Source organism: Ascaphus truei, chromosome 4 (assembly GCF_040206685.1).
Source record: "Ascaphus truei isolate aAscTru1 chromosome 4, aAscTru1.hap1, whole genome shotgun sequence".
Lineage (NCBI taxonomy): Eukaryota > Metazoa > Chordata > Amphibia > Anura > Ascaphidae > Ascaphus > Ascaphus truei.
The window spans coordinates 213,183,252-213,199,675 of NC_134486.1; the positions used below are offsets into that span (position 1 = coordinate 213,183,252).

The 16,424-nt window shown below is 41.7% G+C and overlaps 1 protein-coding gene across 3 annotated transcripts in view; it reads left to right on the top strand.

Moving 5' to 3' along the window:
- AKT3 (AKT serine/threonine kinase 3) overlaps positions 1-16,424 on the top strand; it is a 642,459-nt gene that overhangs the window by 536,467 nt on the left and 89,568 nt on the right. For all 3 annotated transcript variants that reach the window (XM_075596830.1, XM_075596831.1, XM_075596832.1), the window contains one exon: positions 396-524. In XM_075596830.1, coding sequence (XP_075452945.1) covers positions 396-524 — 129 coding nt within the window. The remainder of the gene's footprint in view (positions 1-395; positions 525-16,424) is intronic.

Sequence of the window (16,424 nt, forward strand, 5' to 3'; positions counted from 1 at the left end):
ACAATCAGATATGACAACACAATTATGTAAGACTAGTGTTGAAAATAAAAACTGTCTACATTTAGTAACATTTTTCTAAATTGGATAATTTATCTTTTTTGTTTTTCTACAATCTTCTAAAGGAATAACCAAGTCAGCATCTGTTACATATTCAACATATTTTTTTCTTTATTTCATTTTAGAATGTGCACAATTATAATTTATACAAAATATATTATATTGACTTAATTGATGTAACATTGCTATCTGTATACTCCAGATATTACCAGGCACAATACTTTCTAAAGTAGATGCAAACTTGGATTTTGCATGGAAAATTGTATTTCAGAAATCAGTGTACAGTATATTCCATGTATCTCTGCTTATTTTTGTATTTTCTCCTTTATTTCTTGCAGTTAGAAAACCTAATGTTGGATAAAGATGGGCATATAAAAATAACAGATTTTGGTCTCTGCAAAGAAGGAATCACAGATGCAGCTACAATGAAGACATTCTGTGGCACCCCAGAGTACTTGGCTCCTGAGGTAGGAACACGAAAATAAAATGTCCAACATGTTATATAAAGTTGCAGCATTTCATTTCCATCAGTTGTACATATTTTTTAATTTTTACTTTTAATAAGTGGTCACAGTTGGGATTTCTTTTTAGAACTATTTTTATGATGGATCTCTAAGTGCTGCTATTTAGGAATCAGTGACATACACTCCTAATGATATTGATTTACACTCTGGTGTGTTTCACTATAGTTTGGTGTCAACATGTAAACTCTTTAATATCTCAAATCATAAGAAATATCTAAAAAGTGTAAAACGTCTTAAAAGAGTCTGTAACATGGCCAAGTACGTTCACTTAATTGCCTGTCCAGTACACATTGGTGCAGTAAATAAAGGGACAACTGTTTAACCAGTTTAAGTGTAATGGGTTTCTTTGCCAGTGCAAACTCAAAATGCTTAGTAAAAAAAAAAAAGCAGCGAAATTCCTACAGTATTTACATTCATGTTACACTTCTCCATCCACAATATCACAAATGGGCTTTAAATGACACATTGCTGTTCTGTGTGTTGCTGCCCTTCTTTCACTAATGGCAGGAAAAAGGTAAAATACTGAAAACAAAGATAAAAGTTCTACAGTATTTACAAGTAGTGGTACAGTATGTGCAATAAAAATAGGTTCTGGAGAAATCAAACCCATATATAATGGTTCACAGGGAATAGGAGGGGAAAGGTAACGCAAGGAATAGCCATTCAGAGCTACCACTTAATTTTCTTTATTGTAAATAAATCTAGAGAACGGGGTGTATAACTGGTGCCTACAAGAAAAGAAAAAAAAAAGGTTTTATTAACATCAAATTGTTTTTTGTTGATTGAATTTGACAACTTTTTTTTTAATCTGGAAATATTATTTTCTTTTTCTACAATGTACTCCAAAAATATTTTTCTTTCGTATGTTGAGCGTTTTTGGGTGTTACAAAAATGACTCGTTATTCATACTCTTTGTTCTGGGATTACACATACAAATGTTTATACACATACAAATCTGTTTTTATTGCTTTCTTTTACTATTTTCACTGACCATAAGCCTGGGCTGCTAATAACAACGAGGCAGTGTCATTGGTCAGGATTTTGTGTTTCCCTGTTAGTATAGTAAATTCCATTAGCATTTGTCTTACACATTGTTTAAAAATGCATACAAATTGTGACACGTTTGAACTAATGAACTTTTAAGCCTTGTCCATAGTGAATTTGCAGTGAATCAACGCTCAATCGAAACACCCATTCTTATTTTGTATATTTCACCATAATTATATCACATGCAACAAACAAAATGTTTACCAATTTGTCATCGAGCATACCAGATATTTAGACAAATGTTTAATTAGTATGATTGGCAATTTGAAGATGACTAAAGAAATGCACATTCCATCCAATGGTATAGAACAGAGGAACAAGTCCAAACATCGATGCAACAAAATTCACAACACTGTGTTCACAACAGTAAACAATATACAATAAAGTCTATATGTAACATTAGGAAAAAGCTTCTACGTTTGTTTCAAATGAGCTCAAAATAGGTGCAAACTTCCATATTTAGCTTGCCAGGACTGCGTAGCCTTAGATATTTCAATCAGAGTTTCAATATATACAGTTTGTACATTTTGTAACACAGCTATCTAAGTTTAAATTACTTTTGTTCATATACAGTAGTATTGCATATGCTGTAGTCAGTACTGAAAACAGTGCGCCCAGGACCACTGAGATACCGTGGAATCAAGGTGCACGTCTCCCACCGATAAACAGCAGCTACAATGAAATACACTAATAAAAAAAAGCTGTGTGTGCTGTGCACGCGCATAGTAAGTGAAACTTCTTTGACTTTTGTCACAGAAATTGTATTTGTGTTGGTGATGTTTTAATTAAAAATCAAAATACAATTTCATTGACAAAACGCAAATAAATTTGACTTAGAATGCGCGTGCTCGGCACACATCCCCTGTATTAGCTATTTGCAGTAAGTGTGAATTCCTCGTGTGTGCGTGTGACTGAGAGTGTGACTGACTGAGAGTGTGACTGACAGAGAGTGTGACTGACTGAGAGTGTGACTGACTGAGAGTGTGACTGACTGAGAGTGTGCGCGCGTGACTGAGACTGTGCGCGCGTGACTGAAAGTGTGCGCGCGTGACAGAGTGTGCGCGCGTGACTGAGAGTGCGCGCGTGACTGAGAGTGCGCGCGTGACTGAGAGTGCGCACGTGACTGAGAGTGCGCGCGTGACAGAGAGTGCGCGCGTGACAGAGAGTGCGCGCGTGACAGAGTGCGCACGTGACAGAGTGCGCACGTGACAGAGTGCGCGCGTGACAGAGTGCGCGCGTGTGACAGAGTGTGCGCGCGTGACAGTGTGTGTGACAGTGTGTGCTGTGACACAGGAGGAGAGTACGAGTATATATGAATGACGGATGTCAACGCTGGGCCCCTCCTCCACCTTGATCGGGTGCTTGGTGTAGCAGGAAGAGCCCTCCCTGTAGTCCTCCTATGAAGTTGTCCTGGGATGACTTGGGCCCCCTCTCTTCCCCAGGGTGGGGCGGCTCCTCGTCTTCCTCCTCGGCCCCCCTCAGCTCCTAGGTCTCCTCCGCCTGCTCACCTCCCCTGCACGGGGGTCCAGGGGGAGAAGCAGGATCCCGGGACTCGGGTCGGGCAGGATCCCTGCATGTCCGCCTCCCCCCAGATATCCAGCAGGGTCTCCATGTCAGACAGACATCCCGCCGGGCAGGGGGTCGGTGACCGGCCCGGAGATGAGCTACCAGCCGGAGGCAGGCATGTGGCGTCCGTGAGCGTCGCCATGACTACCGCATGCGCGGCATGTCAGCGGGCGCAGGGAACAGCGCATGCGCGGCATGGCAGTGCACGTGTGGGGGGAATGGCGCCGCTGCCAGCCGCTTCTGCGCATGTGTGGCGTCCGTCAGTGGCGCCATCACAACTGCGCATGCGCGGCATGGCAGCTGGGAACGGCGGCCGTTAGGAGAGGCGCAGCGGCCGGCCGTGTGAGGAGAGGGGCGCCCGTTAGTCAGACACAGGGAAGCGGATGTAGGGAAGAGGGAGGAGAGAGGCTGGGCAGCGGCTCCTCCTCCTCTCTCAGCCAGAGTACTTGCGGGGCTTCCGCCATCTTATTACACCCGCAGCACCGGAAGCTCTGCGGCAGCCATCTTGCTATACCCATGGCAGTGGCCGTGTGGGGGGTAACAGCGGCCGTTAGGATCGCCGCCGCCGCATGTCACAGCAGGTGTGTGGGCAGCATGTCACAACGGGTGTGTGTGGGGGAGCAGCGGCTGTTAGGAGCGGCGCCGGCGGCTATCGCCGCCGCATGTCACAGTAGATGCGGGGGGGGGGGGGAGGGGGGAGCCATGACGTCACTTCCGTTTCACATTTCGCCCCCAACTCTCCCGTTTTATCCCATCAGAATAGGTGCCACTAAAGAAGTTTCACTTCAATAAAGAAACATATCACAACAGTCTCTGTAACGTTGATTGTAGAAAAATACTCACAAATTCCTAGCTGCTGGAAGTAGCACCAGCGTGCTCCCTACCGAAGAGGAACAATCAGGATGAGAAACAGGTGAATGGTGGTGCATGATGAAGTATGATGGGTTGGAAACGGGAGTGAAATACAAATATTTATTCAACACATGAAAAAACAGAGGACCGCAACATGGATCCCTCTAATGCATTTCACGCTAAGTCAGTGCTGTGTCAAAGAGTAGAAAGCAGGTATACCTGTACAAGTGGTGGTTTAAATACACTTAACTTTTCTGAGCATGTCACCATAGGGTGGATAATGATTGTGAACACCTGAACTACACCTTGTAGTCAATCAACATCTGAAAAAGAGGCTCTCAACTGAAAAGAGCCTGTTAAAAGAATTATAGGTGAATTATATCTTGCGACCTTAGAGGTTAACAAAGAAAACAGCCCCATGATGCTGTATCAAATGGTGTAGCCTGGTTTATTAACACCTTCAGAGCTTGAGGGGCTTGCAAAACATAGTTTTTTTTTAAACATGAACACCTTCCTACACCTCCTAGTGCGCTCAATAAACAGCTAAATCTGATCTGTTTAGTGTGAGCAGCAGTTTAATGAACTTTCCAGTAAAAATGAAATGTAGCCCACATGCAAAACTCAATAAAATTAAGTGTTCTATACGAATTGGCAGTTGAGTTTATTATGCCCAGTCCTCGAATGTACCGGCAGATAATCATCTGAATGTCAGTTATTTTTCACATGCTTATGTGATCACACAAACAGTACATGCTAAAAAGAAGCAGATGGTGACAGATGGGGAAGGTTGAATAAGGTGTTTTTGGAAACTTAACGAAATACACTTCTGTAATACTGAAGTGTAAAAATAAAAAAAAATCTCATAGTGAAATTAGAACTGACAAAAATGTATTAGACTGAAAAAAACATAATTTTGGCTGCAGTGTCTATATATCAGTTGTCTGAATAGTTGTGTCTTCAATTGTACATATTTGTGATATTATCACATTGATGAAAAAACGAGTATCAAAATATTCAGAAACAAATATAATGCTGTCGACCCAATGGATTGTATAAAATTACTCTATCAACTTTAAAACATACTCCTGCACCGTTTACAATATATTTCTACTAGATATACATACCTTTTTATTAACAATTCAGGGTTTGTATGTATATCTTTATTTATATAGCGCCATCCATGTACATACAGTAGCGCTTCAAAGCAGTAATACACGTAAATAATAACATAACACATAATGGAAATAAGCGATTCAGACATAAACGTAACTGTCTCTGTCCTGAAGATCTTACAATGTTATTTATTGCATGGATTTTCACTTTACTGTGTCTTGCTCACCTCTGACTTACACCAACAGGGCTAATTAGCTATTTGGTAGCCACACTAGGGATATCACTACACTACATATATGCTATTACTATTATAGTAAATAGGGATTTTCCCTATCCGATTTGTCGCTACCCTCCTCCCACCCGCTCCCCTTATAGGGGCATTTTAACATTATACACATTGTTTTATTTTTATGTCACTTGTTTTTCAACGCTATTATGGTTCATTAAAGTTTTTTTTATTTTTTGGGATTTTATCAGTGGATGTCACTGTTATACTTCAGGCTATGAGACATTTTCTGTGGACATATATGGTCTTTTTATTGGATTATATATTATCATTTCAGACATATCAGTCTTTCAGTGGATATTGTATCCTTAAGCATTTACTCTATTTCATCTGGGACTTTTAGTCCATACTGTGGATATTAATATCTTTATGGTATTCACCTTAATTTTGCCTTGAGTGCAACTAATAGGGGACTGTTGTGACCTCTGTTACTTTCTTCTGCTAACCCCTAAAACCACTGATGCAAATATCGCCATTCAGGGATACTCCATTTTCAGGAGAGATAGGTCAAAGAGAGGAGGAGGGGTGGTATTTTATATTGCGGACACCTTACAATTTAAATTGTAAAATTGCCCCCCGAACCCACCCTCCTTGGAAATCCTAGTTGGCAAAATCTGCCACCCCTTTTCTAATCTTATCTTGGTTGCTGGCATCTACCACCCCCTAATGCTCCTCTTCAGTCCCTCAACCAGTTTCTTGGCTCCATTTCCTCTGTGAATGAGAAGAATAAGCTGATAGTTCTTGGGGATTTCAACTTCAATTGGCTCAACCCTAAAAACACAAAATCCAGATACAACTCAAGTCACTTAAGCTAACGCAACTCATTTCCCAACCCACACCTGAAATCTTACAACCATTCCTTGCTAGACTGGATTCTCTCCTCAAATCCCAGCAGAATTCAATCCTCTGGCATCCTTCCTGACATTTTCAGTGACCATGCAATAGTATAATTTGTAAGGAAAATTAAACCACCCCAATCAACCCTAAAGTTCTCCTCACTAGAACATTTAGAAACTTTAACCCACAACAGTTTCTGGCTGACCTTACCAGCTGCCTTTGGTACAGAATTGACTTAATTCCCGACCCTGATTCTGCTCTCGACTATTTTCAGTCAGAGTTCTTAAAACTCTGTGATATCCATGCTCCACTACGCAGAATAAGAGTACGGGGGCCCACCTTCCATGGGTTACAACTGACCTTATAGCACTCTTCCAGTTCAGGGATGCCTTGTGGAAAAGCTACAAAGTAACGCACTACCAAGGATCTTAATCACTACAGATGCTTGCGGAATATGTGCACAAGGCAAACAAGACATTCAAAAGCACAATACTACTCTGACAATCGTCTCCAGAATACATCAAACCAAGCTAAGTTCTGGAAGGTTATCAACAATATATTCCAGCCTTCTAACCATCAACAACCAAGTAATATCACTAAGGAGGATATTACTCTGACAAACCCCACTGACATTGCAAATGCATTCAATGATTACTTTGTGGGGTGTGCTACTAACTTATTAGCGAAACGCATCCCAAACCACAAACATGAATCTCATTCTGTGAGTACCCCTATAGCCCCACCCTCTCCCAACACTGCCAACAATTTTCAATTTAGCTTAGTATCCGAAGAGGAGATTACACAAGCGCTCCTCAAATTAAAACTAAGCAGCCAAATGTGGACCTGACTTACTGCAATCTTTTTCCTAAGACATGATGCCCCAGCCATCGCCAAATCAATTGCTTCCATGGTCAACTCTATTCTGTAAGCAGGCCATATCCCTAAGACCTGGAAAACTGCCAGAATTGTCCCAATCTTCAAAAGTGGGGACAAAAACTCTATCTCAAATTACAGGCCAATCTCTCTTCTCCCAATAGTATCCAAAGTCATGGAAAAATATATTCACTCCCAATTTAGCGATTACTATACCAAGACAAATTTCCTTAGCCAATTCCAATCTGACTTTCGCCCCAAACACTCCACCGTAACTACCCTGTTAAAAATTTGAAATGAAATCCAGTGTGGAATGGAACGGGGACAACTCACTGGTGCAATATTTCTAGATTTTGCAAAGGCTTTTGATACTGTTATCATGTTATCTTGCTTAACAAACTCCAGTGCTCTAGTATAGGGAAGCATGCTTTAAATTGGTTTCATTCCTACATATCAGGTAGATCCCAACATATGTCTATCTTTGGCTCTAACTCCAACCCCTTGGATATCACCTGTGGTGTCCCACAAGGCTCTGTTCTGGGGCCCCTACTCTTCTCAGTGTTCATCAATGATCCCCTCAGAGCCAGATGTTCGTACTTTGGTATCTCCAGTAGGTATGTAATTAGAAGCTTTCCTCTGTAAGTGAATTTTAATCTTGAGCCTGAAGGGTTTATTTACTAAGCTCTGAAACTGTTAACAAATTGTAGTGAATGGGAATTAGCAGATGTTTATGATTTCTGATCTTTGGAAATAGATCCTTGCGAGTAACAGAAAAAGCACCCTGTAAATTTAGCAAGTGAACATATTGAGCTTGTCGGAACTTTATTTCTGTTCTTAGATCTGTTCATTTATGGCAGTGAGCATGCTGTTCTCGAATGTATTTTCTGCTGCTCTGTCCATGGGGTTGTGGAATTTGTCAAAAGCACAGGACAGTAAAGCGTAGATATTTAGGTGTCATTTAACATAAAGTAGAAACTTAAAGACTCTGAATATAAATTTTAATCTATAAATATTTTACAAAATAAGTAGATGGATGTTGAGTAACAATAATTACAAGTATTTATTTATTTGAAAGTAGACTGCAACTTTAAAAGAAAATGTCTTGATGATTCAAGCTTCCAATATGTCCATCTTGTTGGACAGTTTGGCTTCTGAATTTTCCTGTGAGCTGTTATCAGTTGCCACTTCTGTTCAAAGATATTTTACATTTAAGAATGAGCTACCAATATATATGATTAATTTAGCATAATCTTAGTAGCTGCTTTCAGAAATAAAGATACACTACCTGAGTTTTGCATGGAGATTTACAGATGCTGCCAAGTAAAAGTCTATTGTTTTGTCAAAAAGGTAAACCTTGCTTACATTTCTGTCGAAAGTGATTGTAAGCTACAGTTCATACAGTGAACACACTTTTTTTTCTTTCGTTTTTTTTTTACTCCAACAGCTGTAGTGATAAATAAATAAAGGTGTATCCACAATGCTGGAACTGTGAGGTGCACACAAAGCAGTATGTTGAGTTAACAGGAAACAGTTTGCAGTCTGTAAGTTCTCCGTTTATTTTCATAGGTGTGCAGACAGTTTTCTTTGATGGTTCCCCCATCTGTTCTGTCAAAGATATTAATGCTTTTGAACAAACTAAAACTAATGCATATTTTTGTACAGCTCCCTAAGAGTGTAACAAGAGTGCATGCCAATTTTCAATTAAGTATTGGTTTATATGATCAATATTTTAGGCAAGTGTACAAACACAATTAAAACAGCAGACATAATTGGGACCCATTCATTAGCTGAATATCATTTGCACATCTCTTAACAAAAGCTCAAACTCTTGCATTTGTGATTGTGAACTTATATTTGTAAAGGTACAGTTGAGGAATCACAATAATTGTGTAAATTGTGGTTAACGACTCCTTTTATGTAGTGCTGCAGCTTGCCCAGGCTCTTCCTGACACAGTCTTCTAGGGTTTGTTTATATAAAAGGGGAACAAACACGTGTATACACACGATGAACAAAGGAGAAAAGAACCCCAGTGAAGCACTCATACATTATGTTGAGATGATGGTGTAAATTTAAAACTAGACTTTATTAGAAACATATTAAAACAATGGAGATTAATATAGGATTAAACTTTGTATCACTATGCTTGATTACCGGAGGGATATAATAGTCCCTAGGTGGGTAGTTATTGTTTAGTGTTGCTTGAGTTCACTAGCCCCCAGCCACCTAAGTTAGGGAAGTCTGGGGGAAAGCTAGAATGAGGGATTATAGTTACTATCCTTATATGGAATGCCAAACTATATACAGTACTTGTAGTGCATTTGGTGCAATAGTATTGAAATGACACTGCTAATGGTGGGTTGATTGCACAGCCTATGGTTAGCTAGTGTCATTTTTATCTTGATACGATAATGCATCTATGTTGCCTTAAGGTTAAATGAACAGTATAACAGTACTGCCCTAAGGATGTACATAAACGGTAGCTCTAGGTCATGTTTGTAGGACCTGTAGCTATAATTGGTAATATACGGTAATAGTTATAGTATAATGTGCTGCACTTCTAAGACCTAAGGCACGTCGGCAGAACTCCTAACTTAGATACAAGCACTGAGCCCTGTGACACAGACACTGCTATTTAGAATCAATGACAGAGCAGTCAGCGCTGAGACTCAGTTCTTGCACAGTTTATACTCCTGTATTACCCGATGGTCTAAGGGAGCCTTTCTTCTAGGGATTATATATATCCTACTGACAATTACATAGCAATTGTAGAGCATACTTACCTGTGCTGTTGCTCAATACCATTCACTGCTACTACAGAGTAGCTCCATTCAGGGCTAGCAAGGTATAGTTCACATTTTATATCTGATGAGCTCAATTATTATTATATAATATATATACCTACTGGTGCTTTACTGTACATCACTACACTCTGCAGATTAACCCCTCATCCAGGGCTTTTCAGGTATAGCAATCAGTGTTTACATGGTGCTCTATGTCAGAGATTATGTTCATTTCAATCTACTGATCAAGTCAGTTCACAACCTTATATGGATAAATAGCACACCCTTTTAGGTCTGGGGCAGATTATCAAGCAACTGCCACCATTTGTCTATACTGTGTTCTATCTAGTCTATCAACTACTGCAGTTAGCAACAGGTCTTAGAAGTGCAACACATTATACTATAACTATTACCGTGTATTACCAACTATAGCTACAGGTCCTACTAACATGACCCAGAGCTACCGTTTATGTACATCCTTAGGGCAGTACTGTTATACTGTTCATTTAACCTTAAGGCAACATAGATGCATTATCGTATCAAGATTAAAATGACACTCAATTGCTAACCATAGGCTGTGCAATCAACCCACCATTAGCAGTGTCATTTCAGTACTATTGCACCAAATGCACTACAAGTATATAGTTTAGCATTCCATATAAGGATAGTAACTATAATCCCTCATTCTATCTTTCCCCCAGATTTCCCTAATTTAGGTGGCTGGGGGCTAGTGAACTCAAGCAACACTAAACAATAACTACCTACCTAGGGACTATCACATCCCTCAGGTAATCAAGCCTTGTGATAAAAAGTTTAATCCTATATTAATCCCCATTGTTTTAATATGTTTCTAATAAAGTCTAGTTTTAAATTTACACCATCATCTCAACACAGTGTATGAGTGCTTCACTGGGGTTCTTTTCTCCTTTGTTCATCATTCCTAATTGACCCATTAGCACCTACACTCATCATTATTAACTCACCATTGCAAGCAGCAGTGGGGGTTTCTCTATAGTTTACCTGTATACACACACAAGGGGCACTCAGCCCTCAACCTTCAGCGGTTTATTCTTCCATTAGTGACACTACACATTTTGACACAACACCGTCACTTTAAGAACAAAATAAATCATAAAAGGAAACATTTTCTCCTGTCAGGAGTCTAACTCACATGCATATCCCTATCTGCAATATTGGCTGGCTAAGCCAGTTACCAACTTTAAATAAAACACAGGTATAATAACATTGAGTCCTTAACTGTGAGTTGGGGACAGCATCCCAATAGATCCTCAGTTGCTGCAACGTGGGGGGCCGTCTACCCCAAACTATATACTAGGGAGCAGCTTCCTTCCAGCCTCCAGGCTCTAGGAGAGAGACTGAAAAAGCAACCCTCTCTGCTCTAAAAACCTGTTTTAGTAATTAGGAGAGCAGATGAGGGAAACCAGCACCATTAATCTCTGGCCTGGAGTTTCTATTCCAAAGTCTCAGCAAATGTGAAACTGTGGAATGGATCATTTTTTCCCTTTTTTTTCACTTTCTGCCTTAAAATCGGACAGACAGCTGCCTAATATTCTGGGACTTTGTCACAAAGTATACAATACTATTTGTAAAGTCTGGATTTATCATACTTTTTGTATACAAGTTTTACAGTGAAAAATTCACAGCCACTCAATTTCATTAATTTCCATTCTGTGTAACAATAGCTATTGTAAAGTTGAGTGAAACCAGTTGTTGGAAATTTACGGTCTTGTTTTTTTACATTGATTTTTACTTTTCTTTGGGTTCTTTCCACAATGCATCCACTAAATTTGTTTTTATTTTTAATCAGTACCACAGCCAGTATATATGCACAATCTCACTCCCAACTACAAACCATTTTATTTCCCATTTTTAAGGCAATTTGACTGTAAAATTGTACATTCTTCATTCACTGCAAAACATTCCTTTATGTGTGAGCTAATATCTATAAAGGGGCTCATAGATAATTGATCCCCCCCCCAAAAAAATTCTTACATTATTTGCCTTTATTTTTCATTGTTCATCCTAAGAACAATTTTTACTGGGGAATGAATTATGTAAAATTATATTTTCAAGGACGATCAGTGAATGACTCAATGTTTATTACTGGAGTCCCTTAAACGTTCTTTATTCAGTTAGTTAGGAAGCACCAACTAATAAAGCGGGATTGTATTGTACAGTGTGCTGTTTACAGCTATGATTTTGGGCCAAAGTTTTCAAACAAATTAAAAATGGTATTGTAGGACATGTTTTGCACCTGTATGGAAGACTATTGAACATAGTGCTAGAAGTACTTTAGTCACCTGCGGAAATTTCAACTCTAAATGATTTGCATTCGGTTCAGCAGATTTATAACATAAGCAATATCATAGGGGCCTTGTTGCAGGGTACATGCAACCAGACATGCGGGTTCTCTTGATAAGGCTTATTTATTGAGCCTTAAAAACATACAGCACACAAAAACAAAATAGCTTCTCTTCAGCATACAAAAACAAAATAGCTTCTCTTCCGCATTGAAAACAAGGCAGCTTCTCTTCAGCATGCAGGACACAGACAGTTCATCACACATGTACTTTGAAAACAGACCTTATAGCAGTAATCTCTTCAGTATTTCAGTCCTGTCTCCTGACCAGCTAGCCTGCATGTGTGTACAGCCTGGGGGTTTTAAAACACCTTGATTATGCAGCTGGGGTCAGACTAATTAAGCAGCCCTTCTCAACTGAAACTTAACCTCGTCACTGCTGCACTGCAAGCCTAAGCATAGGTTTGCCAGGTATATGGCTGGTGACGTTCATTCACCCTGTCACATTCCTTCCCTGTTAGTGTGTGGCTGGGGCCACGCGTGGCTGAAGCCCGATCATCCACACCTTCTCTAGAAAAGAAATCAGCATTTGCATTTTCTTTTCCAGGCCTGTACTGAATCTCAAATGAGAAGGCTTGGACGGCCATATACCACCTGGTCAATCTAGCATTGGAGTCCTTCATACTATTTAACCACTTCAATGGAGCATGGTCCGTCACCAGAGTAAAATGGACTCCTGCCAGATAATGCCTCAAAGCCTTGATTGCCCACTTTACTGCGAGGCACTACTTCTCAATCACTGAGTAGTTTTTTTCCCTCTGAAACAATTTCCTACTCAGAAAAAGGATCGAATGTTCCACTCCCTCAAACTGTTGTGACAACACTGCCCCTAGCCCTATCTCTGATGCATCGGTTTGCACTACAAAAGGCCTGTTGAAGTGTGGACTTCTAAGGATGGGACCCTCTGATAGACACCTTTTTATGTCCTCAAAGGCTCTCTGACACTCCCTTGACCATACCACTTGTGTAGGGGCACACTTTTTTGTGAGGTCCATTAATGGCGCTGCAACTTCCGAGTAGTTGGGGATGAACCGCCGATAGTACCCTGCTAAACCCAGCAGAGAGCGTACCTGCATTTTTGTTTGCGGGGTCGGAACTTCTTTCAGGGCAACTACCTTGTCTGCTAGTGGCCTTACTTTTCCACCTCCCACTGCATACCCTAAGTATTTGGTTTCCGCCTTACCTAAGGCACATTTCTTAGGGTTGGCTGTGAGCCCTGCCTCTCTTAGAGATTTGAGGACCGCTTTCAGCCTATTTAGATGGGCCCGCCAGTGTTTACTATAAATGACAATGTCATCTAGGTAGGCTGCGGCATAAGCCCTATGGGGTCTCAGCACTTTATCCATGAGTCTCTGAAATGTGGCTGGGGCTCCATGCAGTCCAAATGGCATTGTCACAAACTGATATAAACCCATGGGAGTGGCAAAGGCTGTTTTGCACTTGGACTTTTTCTCTAAAGGTATTTGCCAGTATCCTTTTGTTAAGTCCAGTGTGGATATATATTCCGCGTTACCAAGGGCGTCAATTAACTCGTCCACCCTTGGCATCGGATATGCGTCAAACTTGGATACCGCATTGACCTTTCGGAGGTCCACACAAAATCTTACCTTCCCATCAGGTTTAGGGACCATAACTAGTGGACTACACCACTCACTGCATGATTCCTCAATCACTCCTAAGTGTAACATTTCTTGTACCTCCTTCTCTACCAGGACCGTACGACTTTCAGGCAACCTATAAGGACAGGAACGTACTTTTACCCCAGGTGCTGTCTCGATCACATGTGAAATTAAATTAGTTTGCCCTGGCAAATCAGAAAAAACATCATGGAATTGTGTAATTATTTCTAACAAGTCCCCTTTTTGTTCAGAGGACAACTGTCTACCCATTGGGATTTTATCGTCACCCACGATGTTCTCCCGTGGGGGCTGAGGACCCAATTCCGTTTTCCTCCTCCACCGGGTGGATGAATAGAGACCGCTGCATCTTCCAGGATTTCAGCAAGTTCACATGGTAAATTTGTTTACCCTTCCTGGACTCTGGTTGAGCGATCTCGTAATCCACATCACCCGTGTGGCAGAGTACTTCGAATGGGCCCTGCCATTTGGCTAGGAGTTTGCTCTCACAACTGGGTAACAACAACATCACCTGATCTCCTGGGTGAAACACTCTCATATGAGCATTTTGATTGTAATGTCTCTCCTGACTGTCCTGGGCTGACCTAAGATTCTCCCTAGCAAAATGCCCGACCACAACTAGGCGCTTCCTAAGGTCCAATACATATTGCAGGGTATTCTTAGACGGGGACCGCTGTTCCTCCCAGGACTCCTTTAGGAGGTCTAGGATACCCCGGGGTTGGCGGCCATACAGCAGTTCAAATGGAGAGAATCCCTGTGGAGGCCTGGGGAACTTCCTGCACTGCAAACAGCAGAAAAGGGAGAAGTTCATCCAAGGCTCTCTTCTCTGAATCTACAAATTTTCTCAGCATCCCTTTTAGAGTTCGGTTAAATCTTTACACCAATCCGTCAGTCTGTGGATGGTAGACCGATGTCTGAACAGACTTGACCTCTAGTAATTTTAAGACATCCTGCATCAGTTTTGCCATAAAATTTGTACCTTGGTCTGTCAACATAACCTGGGAAAGTCCAACCCGTGAGAACAGCTCAAACAACTTGTTGGCTACTTGTTTCGCCATTGCTGTTCTCAGGGGGAACGCCTCAGGATATCTTGTTGCATAGTCAACTATTAATGGAATAAACCTGTGTCCTTTCGCAGAAGGTTCTAGAGGTCCTACCAAGTCTACCCCAATCCTCTCAAAGGGAACTGACACCAAGGCTAGAGGAACCAAAGGGGCTGGTTTTTGTCCCTTCGGATTAGTTAGCTGGCACTCTGGACATGCCGCACATAACTTAGCAATATCACTATGCATCCCTGGCCAATAGAATCGGGACGAAATACGGTCCAATGTTTTATCCCTGCCAAGGTGACCACCCCAAGGGACAGTATGGGCTAGAGTGAACACAGATTTAACAAACGCCTTGGGAACCAATATATGTCTGGTGACCTCCCCTGTTTGTGTCTGCCTATTCACCCTATATAGGATATCATTTGATAATTCAAAATGGGAGAATACTATCACCCCCTGTGCATTCAATATCTGCTCATCAATTTTTACCACTTTATCATGTTGTCTAGCAAGGACCCTTTGCCTCTGGCAAAAATCAGGGAGGTATAGGTCTGGTAAATCTCCAGGGCCCATATCCCCCTCCCTCTGGCCATCCCGAGCCATCACTTGTGACTTCTGGCTACTAGAATCGTCACCTTGAGACCCAGATTTCTGCAACCAGTCCTGTTTGTCAGAGCGTCTTTGCTTCCGAGTCTTTTGAACCCGGTGTTTACTGGGAAAAAGGTCTGCCGAGAAGGGGAACAGTTTGCCAGGGTTCTCCTGAGCCATAGAATAAGGCTCCTCGTGAGAGACTGGAGCCATTAGGTCTGAAAGGAAAGGCCAGTCCCGGCCGAGCACAACGGGGGCAGGGAGCCAAGGAGCGACTCCTACTTCGAGGTAGGTCTCCTGACCTTTCACCTGTAGCTGGATTTTGGCCATCGGATACCGTTTTACATCGCCGTGTATACATTCTATACTCCATGGAGAGTCAAAAGAACACACGTTACGCTGTAACAGTTCCTGGAAGACCAGAGTTTTCCCAGAGCCCGAATCTACAAGGGCCTGGACGTTTTTTCCCCAACCTGGGCTGGAAGTAGCCAGGGCTTGTAATTCTCTCTAGTGAAGGCCGAGGCAACGGTCCTGCTGAAGGAACAATCCATCTGTGGACAGTTCACATGCCGGTGGCCTTGTTCTCCGCATGCGGAACATGGAGAGGGTTCCCTCGCAGGAGGGTGTTGTGGATAGCGCTCAGCTGGACCGGATACTGGACACCAGGCATCTAGTGGGTCCTGTGGGCGACGTCCTCGGAAGTTCCTCTCATTTGGCAACAAGCCGACATCAGGAAGGGGATGAGGGTCTCGGCAGTGCCTGGCGTTTTGACTTCTTCCTTGTTGGAAGGATTGCTCCTTTCGTGAACGTGACGGTTGCGTATGGAGGGGCCGT